Source organism: Chinchilla lanigera, unplaced genomic scaffold, assembly GCF_000276665.1.
Source record: "Chinchilla lanigera isolate Chin_1 unplaced genomic scaffold, ChiLan1.0 scaffold00010, whole genome shotgun sequence".
Classification (NCBI taxonomy): Eukaryota; Metazoa; Chordata; class Mammalia; order Rodentia; family Chinchillidae; genus Chinchilla; species Chinchilla lanigera.
Window position 1 is genome coordinate 3,854,109 of NW_004955411.1, and position 18,925 is coordinate 3,873,033.

At 38.8% G+C, this 18,925-nt stretch overlaps 2 protein-coding genes across 9 annotated transcripts in view; one reads left to right on the plus strand and one right to left on the minus strand.

Annotated features, from left to right (window-relative positions):
* Positions 1 to 12,174, minus strand: part of Ermard (ER membrane-associated RNA degradation) — a 28,158-nt gene extending 15,984 nt beyond the window's left edge. For 2 of the 8 annotated variants that reach the window (XM_013510740.1, XM_005377633.2), the window contains exons 1-8: positions 10,997 to 12,153; positions 9,014 to 9,153; positions 7,468 to 7,569; positions 7,095 to 7,184; positions 6,090 to 6,187; positions 5,379 to 5,515; positions 4,634 to 4,748; positions 3,623 to 3,725 (exon numbers count right to left, since the gene is read on the minus strand). In XM_013510740.1, coding sequence (XP_013366194.1) covers positions 3,623 to 3,725; positions 4,634 to 4,748; positions 5,379 to 5,515; positions 6,090 to 6,187; positions 7,095 to 7,184; positions 7,468 to 7,569; positions 9,014 to 9,153; positions 10,997 to 11,213 — 1,002 coding nt within the window. In that variant the 5' untranslated portion in view covers positions 11,214 to 12,153. Of the gene's footprint in view, positions 1 to 3,622; positions 3,726 to 4,633; positions 4,749 to 5,378; positions 5,516 to 6,089; positions 6,188 to 7,094; positions 7,185 to 7,467; positions 7,570 to 7,931; positions 7,953 to 9,013; positions 9,154 to 10,996 lie in introns of those variants that run through there. The other 6 variants (XM_005377630.2, XM_005377632.2, XM_005377631.2 and 3 more) reach the window with 6 other exon arrangements.
* Positions 12,175 to 12,203: 29 nt separating this feature from the next.
* Tcte3 (t-complex-associated-testis-expressed 3) overlaps positions 12,204 to 18,925 on the plus strand; it is a 37,551-nt gene continuing 30,829 nt past the window's right edge. The window contains exon 1 of the mRNA XM_005377635.2: positions 12,204 to 12,453. Coding sequence (XP_005377692.1) covers positions 12,346 to 12,453 — 108 coding nt within the window. The 5' untranslated portion in view covers positions 12,204 to 12,345. The remainder of the gene's footprint in view (positions 12,454 to 18,925) is intronic.

Consider the following 18,925-nt stretch of genomic DNA (forward strand, 5'->3'; position numbering starts at 1 on the left):
AGAGAGAAGGAAGGGAAAATATGTATGCATATACAAGGATAGCTGGGATAACTGTACTGCTGATGTCTATTGGTTTATTAAAAGGAACAATTAATACTTAATTTTTCCTGACCAATTGTGCATACTTATATCTGATAATCTCAACAAGTAATCTGAAGACAACAATATGCAATATAATAACCATTGTTGAATTCCTATCTTGCTATTTATTTTCATAAAATTAGTACAAATGTCTTCTCTCTCTCCTCTAATATGCCCATAAGTCAGAAAGCCTGAGAAATTTGGAAATCCACATGCAGAAGTATGAAACTACAATTCTCTTTCTCACTGTTTGTAAGAGTTAACTAAAAATTAAATGTAAGACATGAAAACACTAGAAGAAAACATCAGGGACATACCTCAGGACATGGGAACTGGCAAGGACTTTTTGGTCAAGACCCCAAAGCACAGGAAACAAAAGCAAAAAAAGCAAAGGGATTATATCAAACTCAAAAGCCTCTGCCCAGCACAGGAAACAACAGAGTACAAAGACAGCCTACAGAATGGAAGGAGACGACTGCAAACCACACATGTGACTAGGGGTGGTTACCAGAATATATATGGAACTAAAAAACACTCGAAAGAAAAACAATACAGAACTTCTTCAACAAATTTAAAAACATGATTTAAAAACAGACAACAGACATTTCACAAAACTAGCCAACAAGTATATGAACAAGTGTTCAGCACCACTAAATCATCATGGAAATGCAGATTAAAACCACAGTGATGTATCACCTACACTAATAGGATGGCTCCCATGAAAAAGACAAAAGATTACAAGTGCTGGCAGGATGCTGGAAAAAGGGGCACACAGTTGGTAGAAATGTAAATTAGTACAGCCATCGAAGAAAACAGTACAGAACTTCTTCAAAAAATTAAAAATGAAAATGCCATGCAATTCAGTAGTCTCACTCCCGGGGATAGATCCAAAGGAAATGAAACTGATTGGGTAAGCAGAAGAGACCTCGGCACTCTCATAATTACCGCAGCATTATTCATAAAATGGAAATGGAAGCCAAGAAATGGAAAAAACCTACGTGTCATCAATGTGTACATATGCACAGGGGAATACTACTCAGCCACAGAAAAGAATGAAATTGTGTCATGGGACTTTGGAAAGAACCTGGGATCATTAGTGTAAGTGGCCAGGCACAGAAAAACAAGTACCTTATGACCTCATGTGGAATAGATCAAAAAAAAGTTGATCTCAGCACTTGAGAGGCTGAGGCAGGAGGATCGCCACAAATTCAAGGCCAGCCTGGGCTACAAAGTGAGTTCAAGACCAGCCTGAACTGTACAGTGAAATCCTGTCTCAAAAAGATGAAAAAAAAAAAAAAAGCCGAACTCATGAAATTGAGAGTAGAATGATGAATGGTGAAGGCTGGAGTAGGTGAGAGGAAGTCAGAAAGGGGGAAAGTGGTCAATAGGTGCTAAGTTACAATTATATCTGAGACCTCTGGTGTGCTCCAGCACAGGAGGGTGACAATGATGTATTACACATTTCAAAAACCTAGAAGAAAGGGTTCCGAATTCATCGGTCATTTTTCATTCACTGGAGCAAAATATCCCACACCGTAAACTTAAAGAATAGGTGTGTTTGGGTCATGACTTCAGAAGGTTCAGACCATGCACGGTTGGCTGGTTCCAGGGCAGAAATGGCACGGTGGACAGACACAGCAAAGGAAAACTGCTCAACACATGGCAGCTAAGAAGCACACAGAGCGGAAGAAGGGAGGAGCCGTGGACAGGAGGTACCCTTCCAGGTTACAGCCCCACTGACGCACCTCCAACCAGCCCCACCTCCTAAAAACAGACAACAGATTCAGCTACTGGACTCATCAGAGGGTGAATCCCCTGAAGAGCGCAGCATCACCATGATCCCATCGCCTTCGGAAGCCCAGTCTCTCTTCTGGGGGCTCTGAGGAGGCAGATGTGTTTGACTTGATTTGAACACTGCAGTGTATACCTGGATCAAGATGCCACATGGTACCCCATTAATATAAGAAGTTTTCACACTTATATGTATCAGTTTTTTTAAAGGGTCAGAAAGTCTTTGCTTCATGTGCATCTAAGTGTCCTGCAAAAGCCTTGTGCTGAGGTGTTGTCTCTAGAATGGCACTGTGGGGAGGGGGGCGTCCTGGAAAGCTAGGGCTTGGTGGGACATCTCTGGGTCCCTAGAGGCAAGCCCTCAATGGGATCTAGGCCACCTCAATTTCTCCAGTCTTTTGTTTCCTGGGAGTGACTGCTTTCATGCTCCTGCCGGAATGTGCTACTGTAGTCCCAAAAACAATGGGGTCAACTATCATGGATAGGAACCTCAAACTGTGTGCTAGAAATAAACCTTTTCTCTTAATTAGTTGGTTGTCTCAGGTTTTTGTTATAGTAATGGAATGCCAACCCAGTCTTACTAAAATCCACCTGTCTTGGAGCCTGAAGAGATTGTATGCCACAAAAAGTATTCAATAAATAATAATGGCACTAAGGGATTTAAGGAATATCTTCACATATGTATAACCCTATAAATTTAGTTTCTTCTAGATACAAACCTGGGCTAAAACACGCTATGCTTTGGTCAGTGATACCCTGTGCACCAACAGGCATGTTATTTATTAGCATAGCCAAATAACAAATACACAGCAGGATCTACTGATCCCAATGGCCACGCAGGCATTGTACATAATGCCCTGCAACTAGTACAGGGAGATCAAAGCGAGCTGTGAGGAGTGAGGTCCTAGCTTTTCCTCTTGGTTGGGGGACATGACCAGATGTGGTCAGAGTGTCAAGGAACAAGATGTCCAGGAAAGGCAGACACAGCCAGAATCTGGTGTTAATGAAAACTAAGATGATGCAGAAAAGAGCAGAGTATCTGGTAACGTATCTGTATCTATGGGAAAGAACAAGCTGTTGTAAATACAGTTGACTTGAAATGCTAGGGAAAGGACATATGAAAGTACTCAGCAAACAGGTATAAACCTAACTCTCTTCTAAGAAATGTCAGAAGCAGTGCCTCAGGGGACCCCTGGCATTTAATATTACAAACATAGTACTGCTTTACATGAGAACTTCTGATATGTTGGTTTTCATTTTGGTTAGGCTCCAAATTTGTTATTATGTTGTTCCTACAGAGGTAATAACTTCTGGCATAAGACTGTGTGAGCTCTCCCATGTGAAAATTTGGACTGAGTAGTTCTGAGGAATGCTTATCTAAAGAGTAGACCTAGTGGGAGAATTAGGGTGTCACAAGTGACAATCATTGTTGGTGATCTCACGAGGCTACAATGACGGGCCACTGATGTGGCTACAGAGAGCGAAGTGCTACTACTTTGTATCATGAAGTTTAAAAGAGTATTTGGAAATATACCCAAAATAATAATAAGTATAATAAATATAGACACTATAAAATCATTATATAGGAAGCCACAAAAAAGGATAGAGAAGCCTTACAAAGAAAGATCTTAGCTAAAAATTTCCTCCAATGGCAAATAAAATGAGATGAATATTTCTTAAAATTTTTACCTAGCCACTGAAAAACTATTATAGCAGCAACAACAATCATAACTGACAAGAGAAGGGTATATACCTCAGCAGTCAAGAGTGTGTCTGGGCATTTGTTAACTGCTGCAAAAACTCTCCTAAGCCCAGCCTCCAGCTGTGTCAGTAACAATATGGTGCAGTCGGCAAACCTGCAATATCGAAGGAAAACCCAGCAAAACTTCGTATTTTAAAAATAAGTAACAGCATCACCAGCACAATCACTGTAGTCCGGATACAACCAATGTGGTATCAAAAGAAAGATGTTACACTGCTTGCTAATACAAAAACAAAATAAAAACAAACTTCCATAAGAGAGGTAAATTCAAAAGCACTTTCCGTTGTTTTAATGTTTGATGAACAATTTTTAGTAGCTTCAGTAGAGTAACATATCATCAAAGATCTACCTAACTTGTTTAGGTAGACACTTTTGAAATCTATGTAAAACACCAAGATTTCAGGGGGTTGTCAAGGCACAAAAAAGAATGTACCAGGATGAGGTCACCTGACAAAGAACAAAGACCAACTCCTTTGTCCTCTTGGTCTCTATATGTCATTCATGTTTTGCTCTTGCACAAGGCTTGCTCCCAAGGGAGGACGATGACCTAGCTTACTTAACTGTGTTTCATGATTCTCTAATTCTGGACTCAATATTTCTCTTTTAGTAAAAGCTTAAAAAAACATTCTGAAAAGCAAATAGTGAAGTCAGATATGGTCGTGCAAACCTGTAAACCCAGCACTCTGGGAGGCTGAAGCAGAAGGATTACAAGTTTGGGCCCAACCTGGGCAACTTACTGACTTAAAGAGGCCCTGTCTCCAGTCCCTCCCTAGTACCACCAAAAGAAAATTATATCAGCTGTATCAATAGAATAGCACCTAATGCTTCAAGCACAATTATAAGCTGTCTTTTAAGTAATTATGTGAAGGCATTTTCCGTTTGGTCTAGTCTTGCGTTTGCCCCATCTGTTTACTTATACTTTAACAGCAAAAACACATGAACAGTCAAGGGCACTGAGAAGGCCCGGCCTCCAGCCACCCTGCCATGCCACCCTTCCATTACCTGTGTGCCTTGAACTTCATCAGTGCAATTTCCCAATATGGTAACATGATTTTTAATATAAAGGTGGATTTCGTCATCACTTCTTCTAATACTGAAAGTATCTTATGAGTAACATCTGCAAAATAAGCAAATATCTTTGAAACAATCACACTGACCAATGTAACTGGGGAGAGATGCCAGTGAGCAAATCCCTTCAGGTAGATGAACCCTGACCCCTTGGCAGCGCACTGCTCAAAGAGGAAGACATCTGATTTACAGCCACAGCGCCGTGGCCAGGGAGCCGTCCATGGGGCATGGGACATGGACAACTATATCTCTACAATGACTCAGATGATAACTCTGAGCAGGGTTCAAGGTAAAGCAGCTAGTACAGTGACCAAGAGAAATGTATTTTCAGAAAATGTAGTAGACCCTTTATACCGGTACTAGGGGCATGATTGTGAGTACAATGGGCAGTAGGCAAAAGGAGAAAAACCAATGTGCACCATAAACAGCCCTAAGGCTTTGGTATGTCAAAACCTAGCTCTACCATCATACGGATTCGTGCAGCCATGACTGTCAGGTCCCCATAGCAGTCCCAGAGTGATGGGAACAGGTCATGTCTAACGAGTTCCTCAAGTGACCTCAAGGCTATCTTGCCACTGGAGAAAAACTTCTAGAGTTCAAGTTTTGATGCTACCGACCAGCTTTACAAATGTCTTCATGAAGATATATTAAGGGAGAAAACATTAAATGTAGTACTTGCCAGGAAAAACAATTAAATCTTCCAAGTTTGTAAGCGTTATAAAAGATCGATGAGCCAATGTGACTTTAGTTTGTTGACAATAACTCTCGAGTAACTGACCCAATCCTGCTGTCAACAACAGCAGCATTGAACAGTATCTAGGAGAAAATACCACAGACATCCGTTAGCAGGATGAACATGGTCACACACACAAATGGCTTCATGTTAAGAAAGCAACGCACTATCAAATTGCAGAAAATTCTCCACAGATGAAGGAATTAAACTGTGCAATGGTTGGGAGGAACAACAACATCTCAGAAACTCCTGAGATTTCCACCAGGCAAGCACCTGTGTGTATGGGTCACTATGTCTTCTCAATGGCCTGTAAGGTATAACGTACTGAAACCACAGTCCCCACTCTGGTAACTCTACAATTAATGTGCAACTTCACCTTCAAAATTCTGTCTCAAACTCTCATTTTTAGCCCGGTATGGTGGCCACGTCTGTAACCCCAGTATTCTGGGAGGATGAGGCAAGAGGACCACAGGTTTGAGCCCAGCCTGAGCATCTCAGGGACACCAGTATCAATAAATAAATACACATATGGACAGAGGTACATACATGCATCAACAAACAAACCATCTCTCTTGTTTTTCACAAAATACCTCTTTCCCTTTTATGAAACTGAAGATAAATTCATAGGTGGCTAGGAAAAGGTAATCAGCAGCTTACTTTGGAGGAATTTCTTGAGGTGACGCAAATCCATGCCACAGGACATTCCGCAGGTTGAGTCCACGGGGCGAACCGATGAAGACTTTGAGCACATCCATCTAAGCCAGTTGGACAGTAATGCAGTGAATGGTTACATAACCGTAGCAATGTTGAAAAAAACCAGTGCAATACTGAGAAAACATTTACCTTCTCCCTTAGAGCTAAGACAGCCAACAGTTTTGGCTGGCATAAAGAGATAATAAGAACAAGAGTGAGACAGTTTGCTGATGACAATTTCTCAACTTTAAATAATGAATCAGGCTGCTTTCTAGTCTGGCCAGCACAGCTTTCAGCATGAGGCTGCCCTGGCTTCCTTGCCAGGCTTCGGCTGCCCACTTCAGTCAGCTGCCCATCAGTTACCCATTAGTCTTAAGTCTCCAGTCAGTGTGGTTGCCAGGCCTGTATTCTTAGCAGTCTGAGAGGCTGAAATACGAGGATCACTAATTCAAGCCTAGTCTTGGCAATTTTGCAAGACCTTGTCTTAACATTTAAAATTGAACAGTGGCAGCAGCTTAATGTGTCATGGGCGGGGCAAAAGAAAGAATATCCTATTTATGTGCCTGCTAGAAGGCTGCAAAAGTATATAGCTCTATACCACTTCCTGTCACATCTAAGTCTTTTCATGGTAAGTATGAATGGTTGCAAGAAGCATAAATTGCCATATGTTATAAAAATTGATATTTTAGAACAAAACCACAATATCATTATCTTTAAGAGTTAAAACTTACTCTGTGTTGAGTTACTATTATAAACATGTAATGGATCTAAGCAATATAGTTAAAATTGTCCCTCTGACTGAACCCCAGAGGTTATTCTACCATGGTCAGGCTCAGGGTGGGAACACCTTCAGTGTGGGTAGAAGTGGGGGAATTCTGAAAGGAAAGGTAGAAAAGGTGACACAGTGGCGTTAGCTAATGTCACCAGGCTGCTGCTGTTATTCTGTAAGTTATACATAAATGAGCTTACCACAGCCTGCCCAAAGACATGAGCAAGCTCCTCGGATGCAAGGAGATCTCTTAAAAGAAAGGGGCATTCTTTCCCAATCAGCAAGAATGCCTGAAATTCAACCAAGACATACAGAGCAATTATGCTATAAGAAGCCTATAAGAAGCCAATTAATGGTAAGAACATTATCCATGAAGCAACTGTTGTACAAATGAGAAAAGTACCCAGAAATAAATGTTATAATTTCATAATCATTCAAAAAATATTGAAAACTTATACCAAATTATTGTATTTTATAGGAAAATAATGATTACAATAAAAAAAATCTGAGGGCAGCTAAGTTTCATATTCATCCAAGCTATGTAATAGGCTGGTAAGCAGTCTTTACACTTACATCACCCAAGGCTCGCTCTAGACACGATGTCAGCTTCATTAAGCTCAGAGAAATGGTAGCAGAGTGCAGGCTTCTCAAGGCATCAAACACTTCAGGAAATAGCTACAAAACACATGTTAGAACTCATACTCATGAGTATTTCTCAATACAGCAATACCACACATTTGAAATTCAGACCTCCAAATAGTTCAACTGCTGTTTTAATTCTTTGTTTAAGTAAATATTTTAATTCACATTTTACAATGCCTAAAAATCAAGAAAAATACTCTAATACCTAAGAAGTTCTTTGAAAATTCCTTATTTAAATGCATACTAAATAAATCCTGGCATAATTGTGAACTGAGGAGTCAAATATTTTCACTTAAATCTTATTTCCCCCTATGATTTAGGATGGTTCTTAATGCTAGATAAAAACAAGGTAGTTCACCCTACACTTAGGAGCATCTTGAGCTGGTGGCACATACCTATAATCACAGGACTTTGGGAGGCTGAAACAAGAGGATCACAAGTTCAAGTCCAGCCTGGGCAACTTAGTGAGACTCTGCCTCAAAACAAAAAAAGTTTGAGGATTTAGCTCAGTGCAACAAAATAAAACAAAACAAAACAAACAAAAAGCAGTGAGAAAAACAGTGCTATGGTTTGGATCTTAAATATCCTCTTCCACAAGCCCATAAGATAAAAGTACAGTCACCAGTCTCTGGTGCTCCTGGGAGGTGGCTTGACCTTTAGCACCCAGGGCCTGAGGAATGGAGTCATTCCCTTGAAGGGTGTACTGAGACCTAGTCCCTATACCCCTCAGTGCTTTCTGGCCACAAGGCAAGCAGAGTTCCTCTGTCATAGGTTTCTACCGTGATGTTCTGCATCATTACAGGCCCAAAACCAACAGGGCCAAGAACCACGGGGGGAATTCTCTGAAACAGTGAACCGAAACAAACATTTCCTCCTTACCAGTTGTTTATCTCAGGTATTTTATTACAGTGAGAAACAGGTAACAGAGAAGCAATGATCCTTCCGCTTTAAATTAGGAAATTCAATTTATTTTAGAATGAGACTTGTTACAAGTTCTGCTTTGTTACAGAACTTTGTTACACTTCCCATGTTAAATGAAATGGAAAAAAGATTAACAAAAAATTAACCAAAACAAGGATTGGTATTGTGCTCCACACAACCTATCCTTTCTTCAGTGTACTCTTTAAAAGCCATGCATCCTCACCTCTGGTCCCCCAAGAACACCTTACCAGAGGCTTGCCTGTACTCTGGAATGCTCATGATCTGTCCCAGAATGAGCAAGCTTGTATCAAGCACTACCTCTCCAACTCCTAAACCTGTGAATCCAAAAGCTGCCTTTCTTCAAAGGGGTGTGTTCCTCAGTTCAGGCTTTGGAGGCTTTGCACAGTAACTCATGCTTCTCCCACAATCTCTTAACACTTCTGCACAGAGAGGGTCCAGGGATGGAGACCTGAACTCTTTACAACTGGCAAGTAATGAGAGTCTCTGAATGGTATCTGCAAAGCCTTTTATTTCTATAGGTATTCAAAAGTCAAACCTCTGGAAAACTTGTCCACTGGAACCACGGCGCATACTGAATTTCAAACTGCCCTTTGGTCAGAGATAAGAAATGCAGATGGATGGCCTCACACACAGGGCCCAGCCGCTGCACGCTCTCCCAGTAATTGAGACTCTGGTCTTAAAAGATGAGAAAGCAAGTGTTATAGTACCACAAAAATACCTAAATCATCAAAGAAAAAAGTGCTTTAACTGTCAAACTTCCCCCAAATAAAAAATCAGCTAGCATATGATAAACATATGTCACTGGCGATAAACTACACGATGGTGATCTTACCATAAAGGAAAAAGTATCAGTACAGGTTGTAAAACACTTAAACTGGACAAAATATTTTATTCAATGTCATTACTTGCATATAAATTGACATGAAATCAGATTCACACTGTGTACATCTCCTCTCATCTAAACTTTCAGTTATCCAGTCAACAATGGTACAAAAAATACTAACTGGAAGTTTTACAAATAATCCTTTTGCTTTAAACTGGGTGCTGTTCTAAGTAGCATGATGAAATTTCACATTGTCCCATTCACCCCTTTGGTGTATCCACATTGTAAACATTACTCAACCATGACTCATTTAATAGTCATCTCATTTACCAGATCAACTATCACACAGCGGCACAGTGCTCGTACTCAAGTAATTCTTACTTAACTATGGCCCTAAACTACAAGAGTAGTGAACCATGCAAAGGAAGCACCAGGACATAAACTATGGAAAGACAGATGTGGTACCCCATGGTAACATTGCAGTGCACACAGGAAAAACACAGTATGTATAGGTTCAGTGATATGCATTATTTTGGCATCCACTGACATGGATGGCATTGAAAGGTATGCTCCCAGGATAAAGGGGAATTACTGTATATAATATTGTAACTTTTTAAAACTTATCATTATTAGATCATGACACTTCTAATGCCAGTGAATTATTTGAGAAAATAAACTGTGTATTTTTTTTTTGTCTTTATTGTTTTGGGAGCCAGGCATGGTGGTGCATGCCTGTAATCCCAGCACTCAGGAGGCTGAGGCAGGAGGACTGCTGGGAGGTGGGAGACCAACCTGGGCTACAAAGCGAGCTCAAGGCCAGCCTGAAATGCATAGTGAGACCCTGTCTCAAAAAAACAAGAAAAAGGAAAAAAAGTTTTTATTGTTTTGGTAAGTTAAGGGTTGAACAACCACATTGCTCACAATGAAAAACACAGAAGTCTCCCACTTACCCACCCCCTCAACTCTGTAATAGGTGTTATTAATTTTCTGTGTATATTTACAAATATTTATACACATACAAGCAAACGTATCTATGTGCTTCTATTATCTTTTCACTGGGAGAAATTTTAATCAGATGAGACTCTTCACTCCTTTTCATTGCTGCCCCATGTTCCACTGTGTGTATTTATCATAACTTACTGAATCAGTACCCTAATGCTGGAAGTTTGGCTGTTTCCCAAATACTGATCTGTTTGTTTAGCCAGCACAAACAATGCTGCAAATAATAACCTTATACCTACACCTTCACATCTGTGAGCACAACTATCTTATTAATTCTTGGACTTAGTGGGTGACAGCAATTTTATGTGTAGTTCTTAGAACTATTACTGAATTTACCCAACCATATCCCTTTCCCAAAAAAGTACAATACTTGAAGACATTTAAAATTATTGTATATTCTACAAGTAATCATTTCATATTCTTAATTCACATGACTTCTACAGACAATTGTCTCAGGGCTCTAAGATCTACACCATAGCCCACCACAGTTTTCTCAGCCCAGCATCCCTTGAATTTTCTCTATTTCTCTGGCCCCAACTCTGTCTTTTCACACTGATTTCTTTTTTCCTTTTGAGTTAGGCTTGTATTATAACAAAAACAAAAAGCAATGGTTAGAAAGGGGGATTTTACAGGTCAAGACAATTTCAATAGACGAGCACTGACTAGAGTTTAGGGTACAAAAACAGTACAAACCTGGATGTGTATAGCTTACACAGTTTGTGATTGTTTTCCAACATACTTCACCATTTTGAGCTACAATGCTATTGATATTACAATTTTCTTTCAACTCAAACCCAAGTTTACAAATCATGTCATATACGCAGGGAGAAAGACATGTGGTAATGGGATCCCCTATTAAAATCTGAAATATAAAACATAAAAGGCAGTTTACAGGAAAGAATATTATCATGTATCTAAATCACAAAAAAATTATATCTTAATATAAATGCATTTAAGTGTGCTGCTGTTAGGTTTTCTAGATAGCATGGCAGCTGTATGAGTAAAGCACTGCAATTGAATATTAAAGGAAATTTATGTGCTTTGAAACGTTTAAAATTTTAAATCATTTTATCAAACTTGTTAATATAGAAGTGCACAGATGCTCCATGAGTTTCATGAATAGTACACTATTCTTTTTGGTATCCCTTTAGTATCCCACTTATCAAAACAAACATTTTTATGGTTAGTGTGCGTGTAGAAAATAGCCTAATAAGGCTGCCCCAACCTCAACCATACTGTAACATCCTACAACACAGATCATGCCTTACACTCCGCACAACAATTTATTGAATAACTGGCTCCCACTCTGAGCTCCGCCACCTTCAGCTTAGGGGAATGACTACCACTAACACCTAATTCTGTAAGTTCGCTCTCGGTCTGTTACAACACCTACGTCTCCAAATGGATGCGGAAGTTGGCCACCCGCACCACGTGCCCGTCACACTGCTCAGAGCACCTGCCCAGAACAGCACGGGAACCTGGCCCTTTCGCCACCCGTGTTCGACCCTCGACATCTCCGCGCCTGGCCCTCCACTGGACAGACACGACGCTGGCCTCACACGGCAGCGTTAGTCAGGGCTCTCGGCGAGCTGCCAGGTCCCAGCGCAGCTGCCTCCATCCCTGACAACACACGTCTGCGGAAGAAAACGAGTACAGCCCGATGGGCGACAGCGACCTATAAGGACGTGCGCGGTTGTGCATCGCAGGGACCCTGTGCTGACAACCCTCAGAACACGTCCGCCTGGAAACCAGCTGGTGACATCAGTCAGCCTAGCACCGCGTCCACTCCGCGCGCCCTATGGGCGCGCCCTACCTCCATCACATCCGGGTCCAGCCACAGCTCACGCGATGACGTCACACCCCGCCCGCCAGGGCTGCGGCCGCGCACAACCAATGCGTCACTTCCCGTCGTGAGCTAACCAAGGCATCACTTCCGGCCGCGCGCAGTGTAGGAACTATACTTCAGATCTAGAATGTGCCTTCTGAGGCGTTTGGCCCTGAACGGAAACTAGTCTTGGTGGCTTATTGGGAAGCTGAGCAAGATGGAGAAGCGAGGCCGAGGCCAGAAAGTGCCCAACAATCAGGCCCTTCAGCCGCAGTCAGTGGGGTTTAAGAAAGAGAGGAAGCCTAGCATGTTCGAGAAGGAGTCAGTGAGTGCGAGACCTTACAGTCCTGTTCAGTTGCTTGTCTGCTGACCCCACAAAGCACAGGAGGGCACACAATGTTTCTTTGCTTCCCCCTTCGAAACTGGATTCTGAGCATGGATATAACTTCCCCTGTAGATTTGTCTAAGGGTTTTAAGTTCATAGAACTCTACGTTAAGTAATTGAAAATTTATTTTACGTGAACGTCTTCAACTATTCAGACTTACAGATTTCCAAAGAATAATTTAATGTAGCTTCAATTTTACCAACCGAAAATGAGTGTGTGTATGCAGAATATGTACGAGAAAAAAAAAAAAACTGGGAAGCCAGACAGCACAATGAGCTATTTTTGAGTTTTTAAACATCAGCTGTCTCCTTAATGTAAGATTATGTACGGGAGAGAAAAGTTGAAAGTATTTTTAACTTGCCTGATAGTAATGGAAAACGCCGTTATTCAGTTTTATTGTTAGAATATCAATATTTGTGTATTGAAACTATGAGAAAAGTAATTTTCTTATTTTAAAAATAAAAGGAAAACGTTAACAGACAGACAACCTGTTACAAAATAGCTAAAGAACAGTACAAACAATGCAGAGTTACAAAGTGGTAGGAAATTAACAATGCTTATTGTATTACATATTAATATCTTCAAAGTAGTTTCTCATGAAAACAAATACAGACATGCAATATTGATCAATCAAGGACTCATTGACAGTTTCTTTCAGCAAAGAAATAGAAGACTAGTTCAACTATGTTAGCTATCCTGTATATACATAAATACAAAATTTCTCCTTCTTTCCTTTCTCTTTTCCCACATCCCAGTTGCCCTCTACCCTTGAGAGTTTTCCTATCATGTTACAATGTCTATCATAACTCTGGGTTTATATTAACTCGAGAAAAGTAATTTTGACAGGATACATAATGATAGAGCTGAGGTGAGAGAGCCTGTGTCCTGGGACTCCTGACCCACTTTCCTGTAGTGGATTTTTTTCATGCCTGTTTCATAGGATTTATGATTGGTAAGATGATAATAGAAATAATAGGCAAAACACAGATTTGTGGAGCTGTCAAAAAATTTCAAGATTGTTTCCAAGTATCAAAAAGAAAATCAAAAAGTTCATGGCAACATTACAGTTTCTAGTGTCTCTATGGTGTCTATATTTTATAGAGGAACAGACTAATGGGTGATAACAGACCAGTTTCACACAGCTAAGTAAGAGCAGAACAAGACTAGAAACAAATCTGTTGGATTTCAAACTAGATGTTCATAAACAGTGCTACATTGAAGTCTGCTGTATGCAGGTCACCAGAAAAACAATTTGTTTCTTTGTGGTAGCAAAGGTCACATCTATAAACTTAACTGCCAGCTGAATGGCTGAAGTGAATTTCAAAGTTGAGTAAGCCTGAACTCAATATGAGAAGATACATAGCTGCACTTGGTATATAGACCCAAATCTAGGAGTGAAGGGACATGGACTACAGCAGCTTATTTGTTATGAGTGTGACCAGTCATAACTATCTTTAGAATAGTCTAGATTTCCAGAAGAAATTTGAATAGGCCAGTAACTGAGAAGAAATTGAGTAAAGATACTACAAATGCTAGTTAAATGAGCCCACTGAGTACAATCATGAGTCATTTAAAACTTTGAAGTAGCTGATAATTGCCATGTTTTCGCACATAACAAAAACCAGGACACCATCAATATAAACATCTCTTGATTTTTATCTATTCTCCACTAATTTTTTTAGAACATTAACTCATACCCCATTGGATAGGATTTTGGTGGGATTGGCAGCCACTGTCCTTAACTTTGTCATAAGGATGAAACCGAAATAAGGCTAATTAGGTACTTTTTGGGGATAGTACAAAGAGAGTAGCTGAGGTTTATTCAAGTTGCAGATATCAAGCTGAAGTGTCCCATCTGTCTTTAAGTCTAGTTCTTCATCTTTTTTCCCCAATTCATAAGATACTCCCATCCTTCAAAATTTCAAACAAATGATTAAAAATTAGAAACTTACCAGTCTTGCTGTGACATACATTTAAAATCTTTAAAAGTGAGCAAAAAGTATTTAAGTAAACATTAAAGCAATAGCATCTCATGAGAAATATTATTTCATTGTAGAACCGTAAGTGACCTTAATATAAGGAAATGCCACCTCAGTAAGTTAAATAATTCTCTTCAACTTGTATTTCTAGATGCCTAAAAGAAGATGTGTGAAAGCTATTTCTAATTTTAAAAACGACTACAAAGATTCTTTCTAAAGGAATGAAATGCTCAATGAATATACTGAACCAAATACATAAAGAAATAAAATAGCCGTATAATTTTGAGAATAGTTTGTTCACCAAGGGTTATTTTGGGGCTACCAGTGTGTGTCCCATCCCTATGATATAGAAACTTAGGTTGGGGGATGCATCTGAGGAGACTCCTTTGAGCTACACTCCTTTAACTTCCAATTACCTGCTAGTCTAGTAATGAAGTCCCGGAAGAAGAGAGGACAAGAAATAATAGATGAGATTTCTATATATGATGGAAATGATCAGCGCCTAACTCAAAGAATACCAATGAATTCTAAGCACAAGAAATGTAAAGAAAATTCATTAAAACGTACTTGAAACAAGTCATTTAAAAATGTAAAGGCAACTAGGAAAAAGCTGTATATAGAGAAACAAAACCACAGCAGACTTGTCAGAAACTGTGAAAGTTAGAAACCACTGAAGCATCATCTCTAAGTCCTGCAATAAAATAGCCAAACCTAGAATTTTATACCCTGCCAAAACCTTTCAGAAGTACAATTCCCATTTCCAGTTCTTGGTGTAAAGAGTTTGGGAGTCATTGCTGTGTTGTAATAAAAAACTGATCCGATTGAAAAAAATGAACTTTTCTTAGGTCCATTAGAGATGTGAGCTCATTGGACAAATTGCTGCCTCCAAGATTAAAGAGAGTCTAGTGCTACTACCAGGGCAGAAACCAAAGTCAGGATGTAAAACCTGAAATATAATTGAATTACCAGAGACCTTTCCCCTTCAGTCCTGGGGATTGAACCCAAGGCCTTATTTTTATTTTGAGACAGGCTGGGCTTCAATTTGTGATCCTCCAGCCTCAGCCTTCTGGAGTGCTGAGGTTACACATGTGTGCCAGAATGCTTGGCAAGATTATATATTTATAATGCTTGGAGTTGAAAGCTTGTAGTCCAAACACATATAGTGGTCCCTATGTTTTTCTACTTTTCACCTTCAGGAGTTGAACCAAGGTTCTCACAGTAAATAACTGCAGAACCAAATCCCCTCATACTTCAGGGTGAGAGGCAGGGCTTAATAGTCAAAATCAGGAGAAATTAGTTAAGGAGCCTCATCTTGGGATTTCTAATTGACCTTGTGAAAGGGAATAGCCAACTCTGGCTCTTTCTAGCTACTATATTCCACCTAAAGAGTTAGAGAAAACTAACATTTGTTAAATTCTGTCTAGAAGCAGATTTGGTGAAAAAAGGGAGACCTGAACATAAAAACTGTACATTCCTTCCTTTTTACCTGTACATTACCACCACATCACTGGAGGTCTATTTACAGCACTTCAGTTTTACCAGTGAATAATGTCTGGCTATGCAGGAAAAAATTACAAAGCATACCAAACAGGTAAAAGACCAGAGAAAGTGAACATTAAAACCATATTTGGCAGAAATGATGGCATTATCAGGAATTTAAAATAATTCATATTTTTAGGACTCTAGTTGACAAAATAGCATAGAAGAAGTGATGAACAATGTAATCAGAAAGGGAAATAGTAAGAACCAAAAAGAAATACTAGATTTTAAAAAGCAGTAGTATGAAGAATGCCCCTGATAGGTTTATACTTACTAGACATGACATATCTCAAGAGGATATATCAACAGAAAGAAATTCTCTACTCAGTGGCATTGTGGAACAGTGACAAGTGTAAATAACTTATAATGGGAAGACCAGAAGGAGAAGAAAGAACTGAAGGAATATTTGAAGGCTAATATCAGATAACCTATGCAGGAGCTCAGATCCAGGAAGATCAAGGATTAACAGCAAGAAAAATGTCCAAAAAAAAAATGGCACGTAGGCATAAAATTTTCAAACTACAAAAATTAAAGGTAAAAAAATGTATAAAAGATCCCTAAAGGAAAACACCTTACCAATAGAGAGGAAAAGATAAAAATTACATACATTTTCTCCTGAGGGACAATACAAGGAAAAAAAGATGGGAGTAAATTAAAATATTATTAGAAAAAAATCTAGTTTTCTATGCTGCAAAATTACCCTTATATCTGAAAGAGAAGTGAAGACTTTCTAAAAAAAAAAAAAAATTCAGGCCTGGGTGTGGTGGCACATGTCTGTAATCCCAGCACTCGGGAGGCTGAGGCAGGAGGATCATTTTGAGTTCAAGACCAGCCTGGGCTACAAAGTGAGCTCAAGGCCAGTCTGAACTGCATAGTGAGACCTTGTCTCAAAAAGAAAAAAAATAATTAGGGATTTTGCCAGTAAACCTACCTTGCAAGAAATGTAAAAGTTCTTTAATGAGAAGGAATGCAATGTAGGTCAGAAACTTGTATATAAAAGAAAGCACAAAGAAGAAATAAGTGAAGGTAAAATAAAAAATTTCATTTTCCAATTCTTGACTGATCTAGCATAATGGTTTGTTCATAATAATGGCAAATATATTTTCAATTATGTATGGTTATGGATACATTTCATATGTATTTATCAGTATGTGTCTTTGTGTGAGATGAATGATAATAGTGATAAAAGGGATGGGAGAAAGGAATTCTATTTATTATAAATTGTGAAGTATTACAGTGTTAGCTGAAAATGAGTGTAGATTTGTTCTAAGTGCAAACAACCTACAAACTGTAGGATAACCACATAAACTGAATATATCTGATATGCTAAGAAAGGAGATAAAATGCAAGGTGAAATGCTCAGCTCAAATAGTAATAGGATGAGGAGGAAACAGGAACAAAGAACAATGGCAAAGTGTAGAAAAGAGTTATAAATAACGCAGCCTAATCCAGCTCTAAAAGTAACCAGTTTGAAGGTCAGTAGTATAAATGCATGAATTAAAAGACAGTAATTGTCAGATTGGCTGTACAGACAAGACTCAACTATGTTGTCTACAATGAACCTATTTTGAAAATAAGAACACGTATTGTTTACAAGTAAATGGATGGAGAAAAATATACCATGATAACTATCACAATGAAATTTGAGTAGTGACTATAATTTCAAACAAGGTGCATAAAAAGCAAGGAAAGCTATCAGGAATAAAAGGATCATTACATATTACTAAGGAGGCCAGTTTGCCAAGAAAACATAGAAATTGTTTAGAGGTATGTGACTAATATCACAACAACAAAATACTTGAATCAAGACTGGTAGAACTTAAGGGACAGATAAGTGAATCAACTATTATAATTGGAGACTTTAACACCTTAATCAAAAATAGAATGATGTACTGGGCAAAAAAAAAATGATATATTTAAACCTAACACCATCATATCAATGAGACTTAATAAATCTGGTTACTTTATCCAACAAGAGCAGGTTACTCATTCTTCTCATGTTCACATGGCACCACATTCTGGGCCACAAGATACATCTTTAACTAATTGTAAAAATAGAAATACAATTTCTGTTCTCAAACTACAGTAGAATTCAATGCAAAATCAATAACAGAAAAATAATTTGCTTTCTAAATATATGGAGCTTGAACAAAATACTTTTAAAGAACACGTGGGTCAAAGAATCTCAAAAAATTAGCAAGTATTTCAAACTAAATGAAAATGAAAACATGATGTATCAGAAATTGTAGGATGACTCAAAAGCAGTTCTGGGAAACTTATTGCATTGAATGCAGGCAAATATTTGTTTGTTTTTTGTTTTTCTTCTGGTACCAGGAATCGAACTCACGACCTTGCACTTGCCAGGCAGGCCCTGTACAACTAAGCTAAATCCCCAGCCCTAAGGCAAATATTAGAAAAGAAGAAATTATTTAAGCTTCTGTTCTAAGAAGTAGAAAGCAAATGCTAAGCAAGCAAATGAAAAGAAAATAAAAATTATAGTACAAATGAATGAAATTGTGAAAGTAGGACATCAATAGATAAAATCCACAAAAGTGATTTCTTTGAAAAGATCAATAAAGTCAGCCTCTGGACAGGCCAGTGCAGAACAAATAGAGTAGAAATGGTTAATAATCAGAAATGCAAGTGAGGGTGTCACTACAGATAAGGGTAAAGGGCAACTGGGATGTGGGAAAAAAGAAGGGAAAGAAGGAGAAATTTTGTATGTATATATATACAGGATAGTTAACATAGTTCTTCTACTGTCTTCTATTTCTTTGCTGAAAGAAACTGTCAGTGAGTCCTTGATTGATCAATATTGCATGTCTCTGTTTCCATGAGAAACCACTTTGAAGATAGCAATATGTAATACAACAAGCATTGTTAATTTCCTACC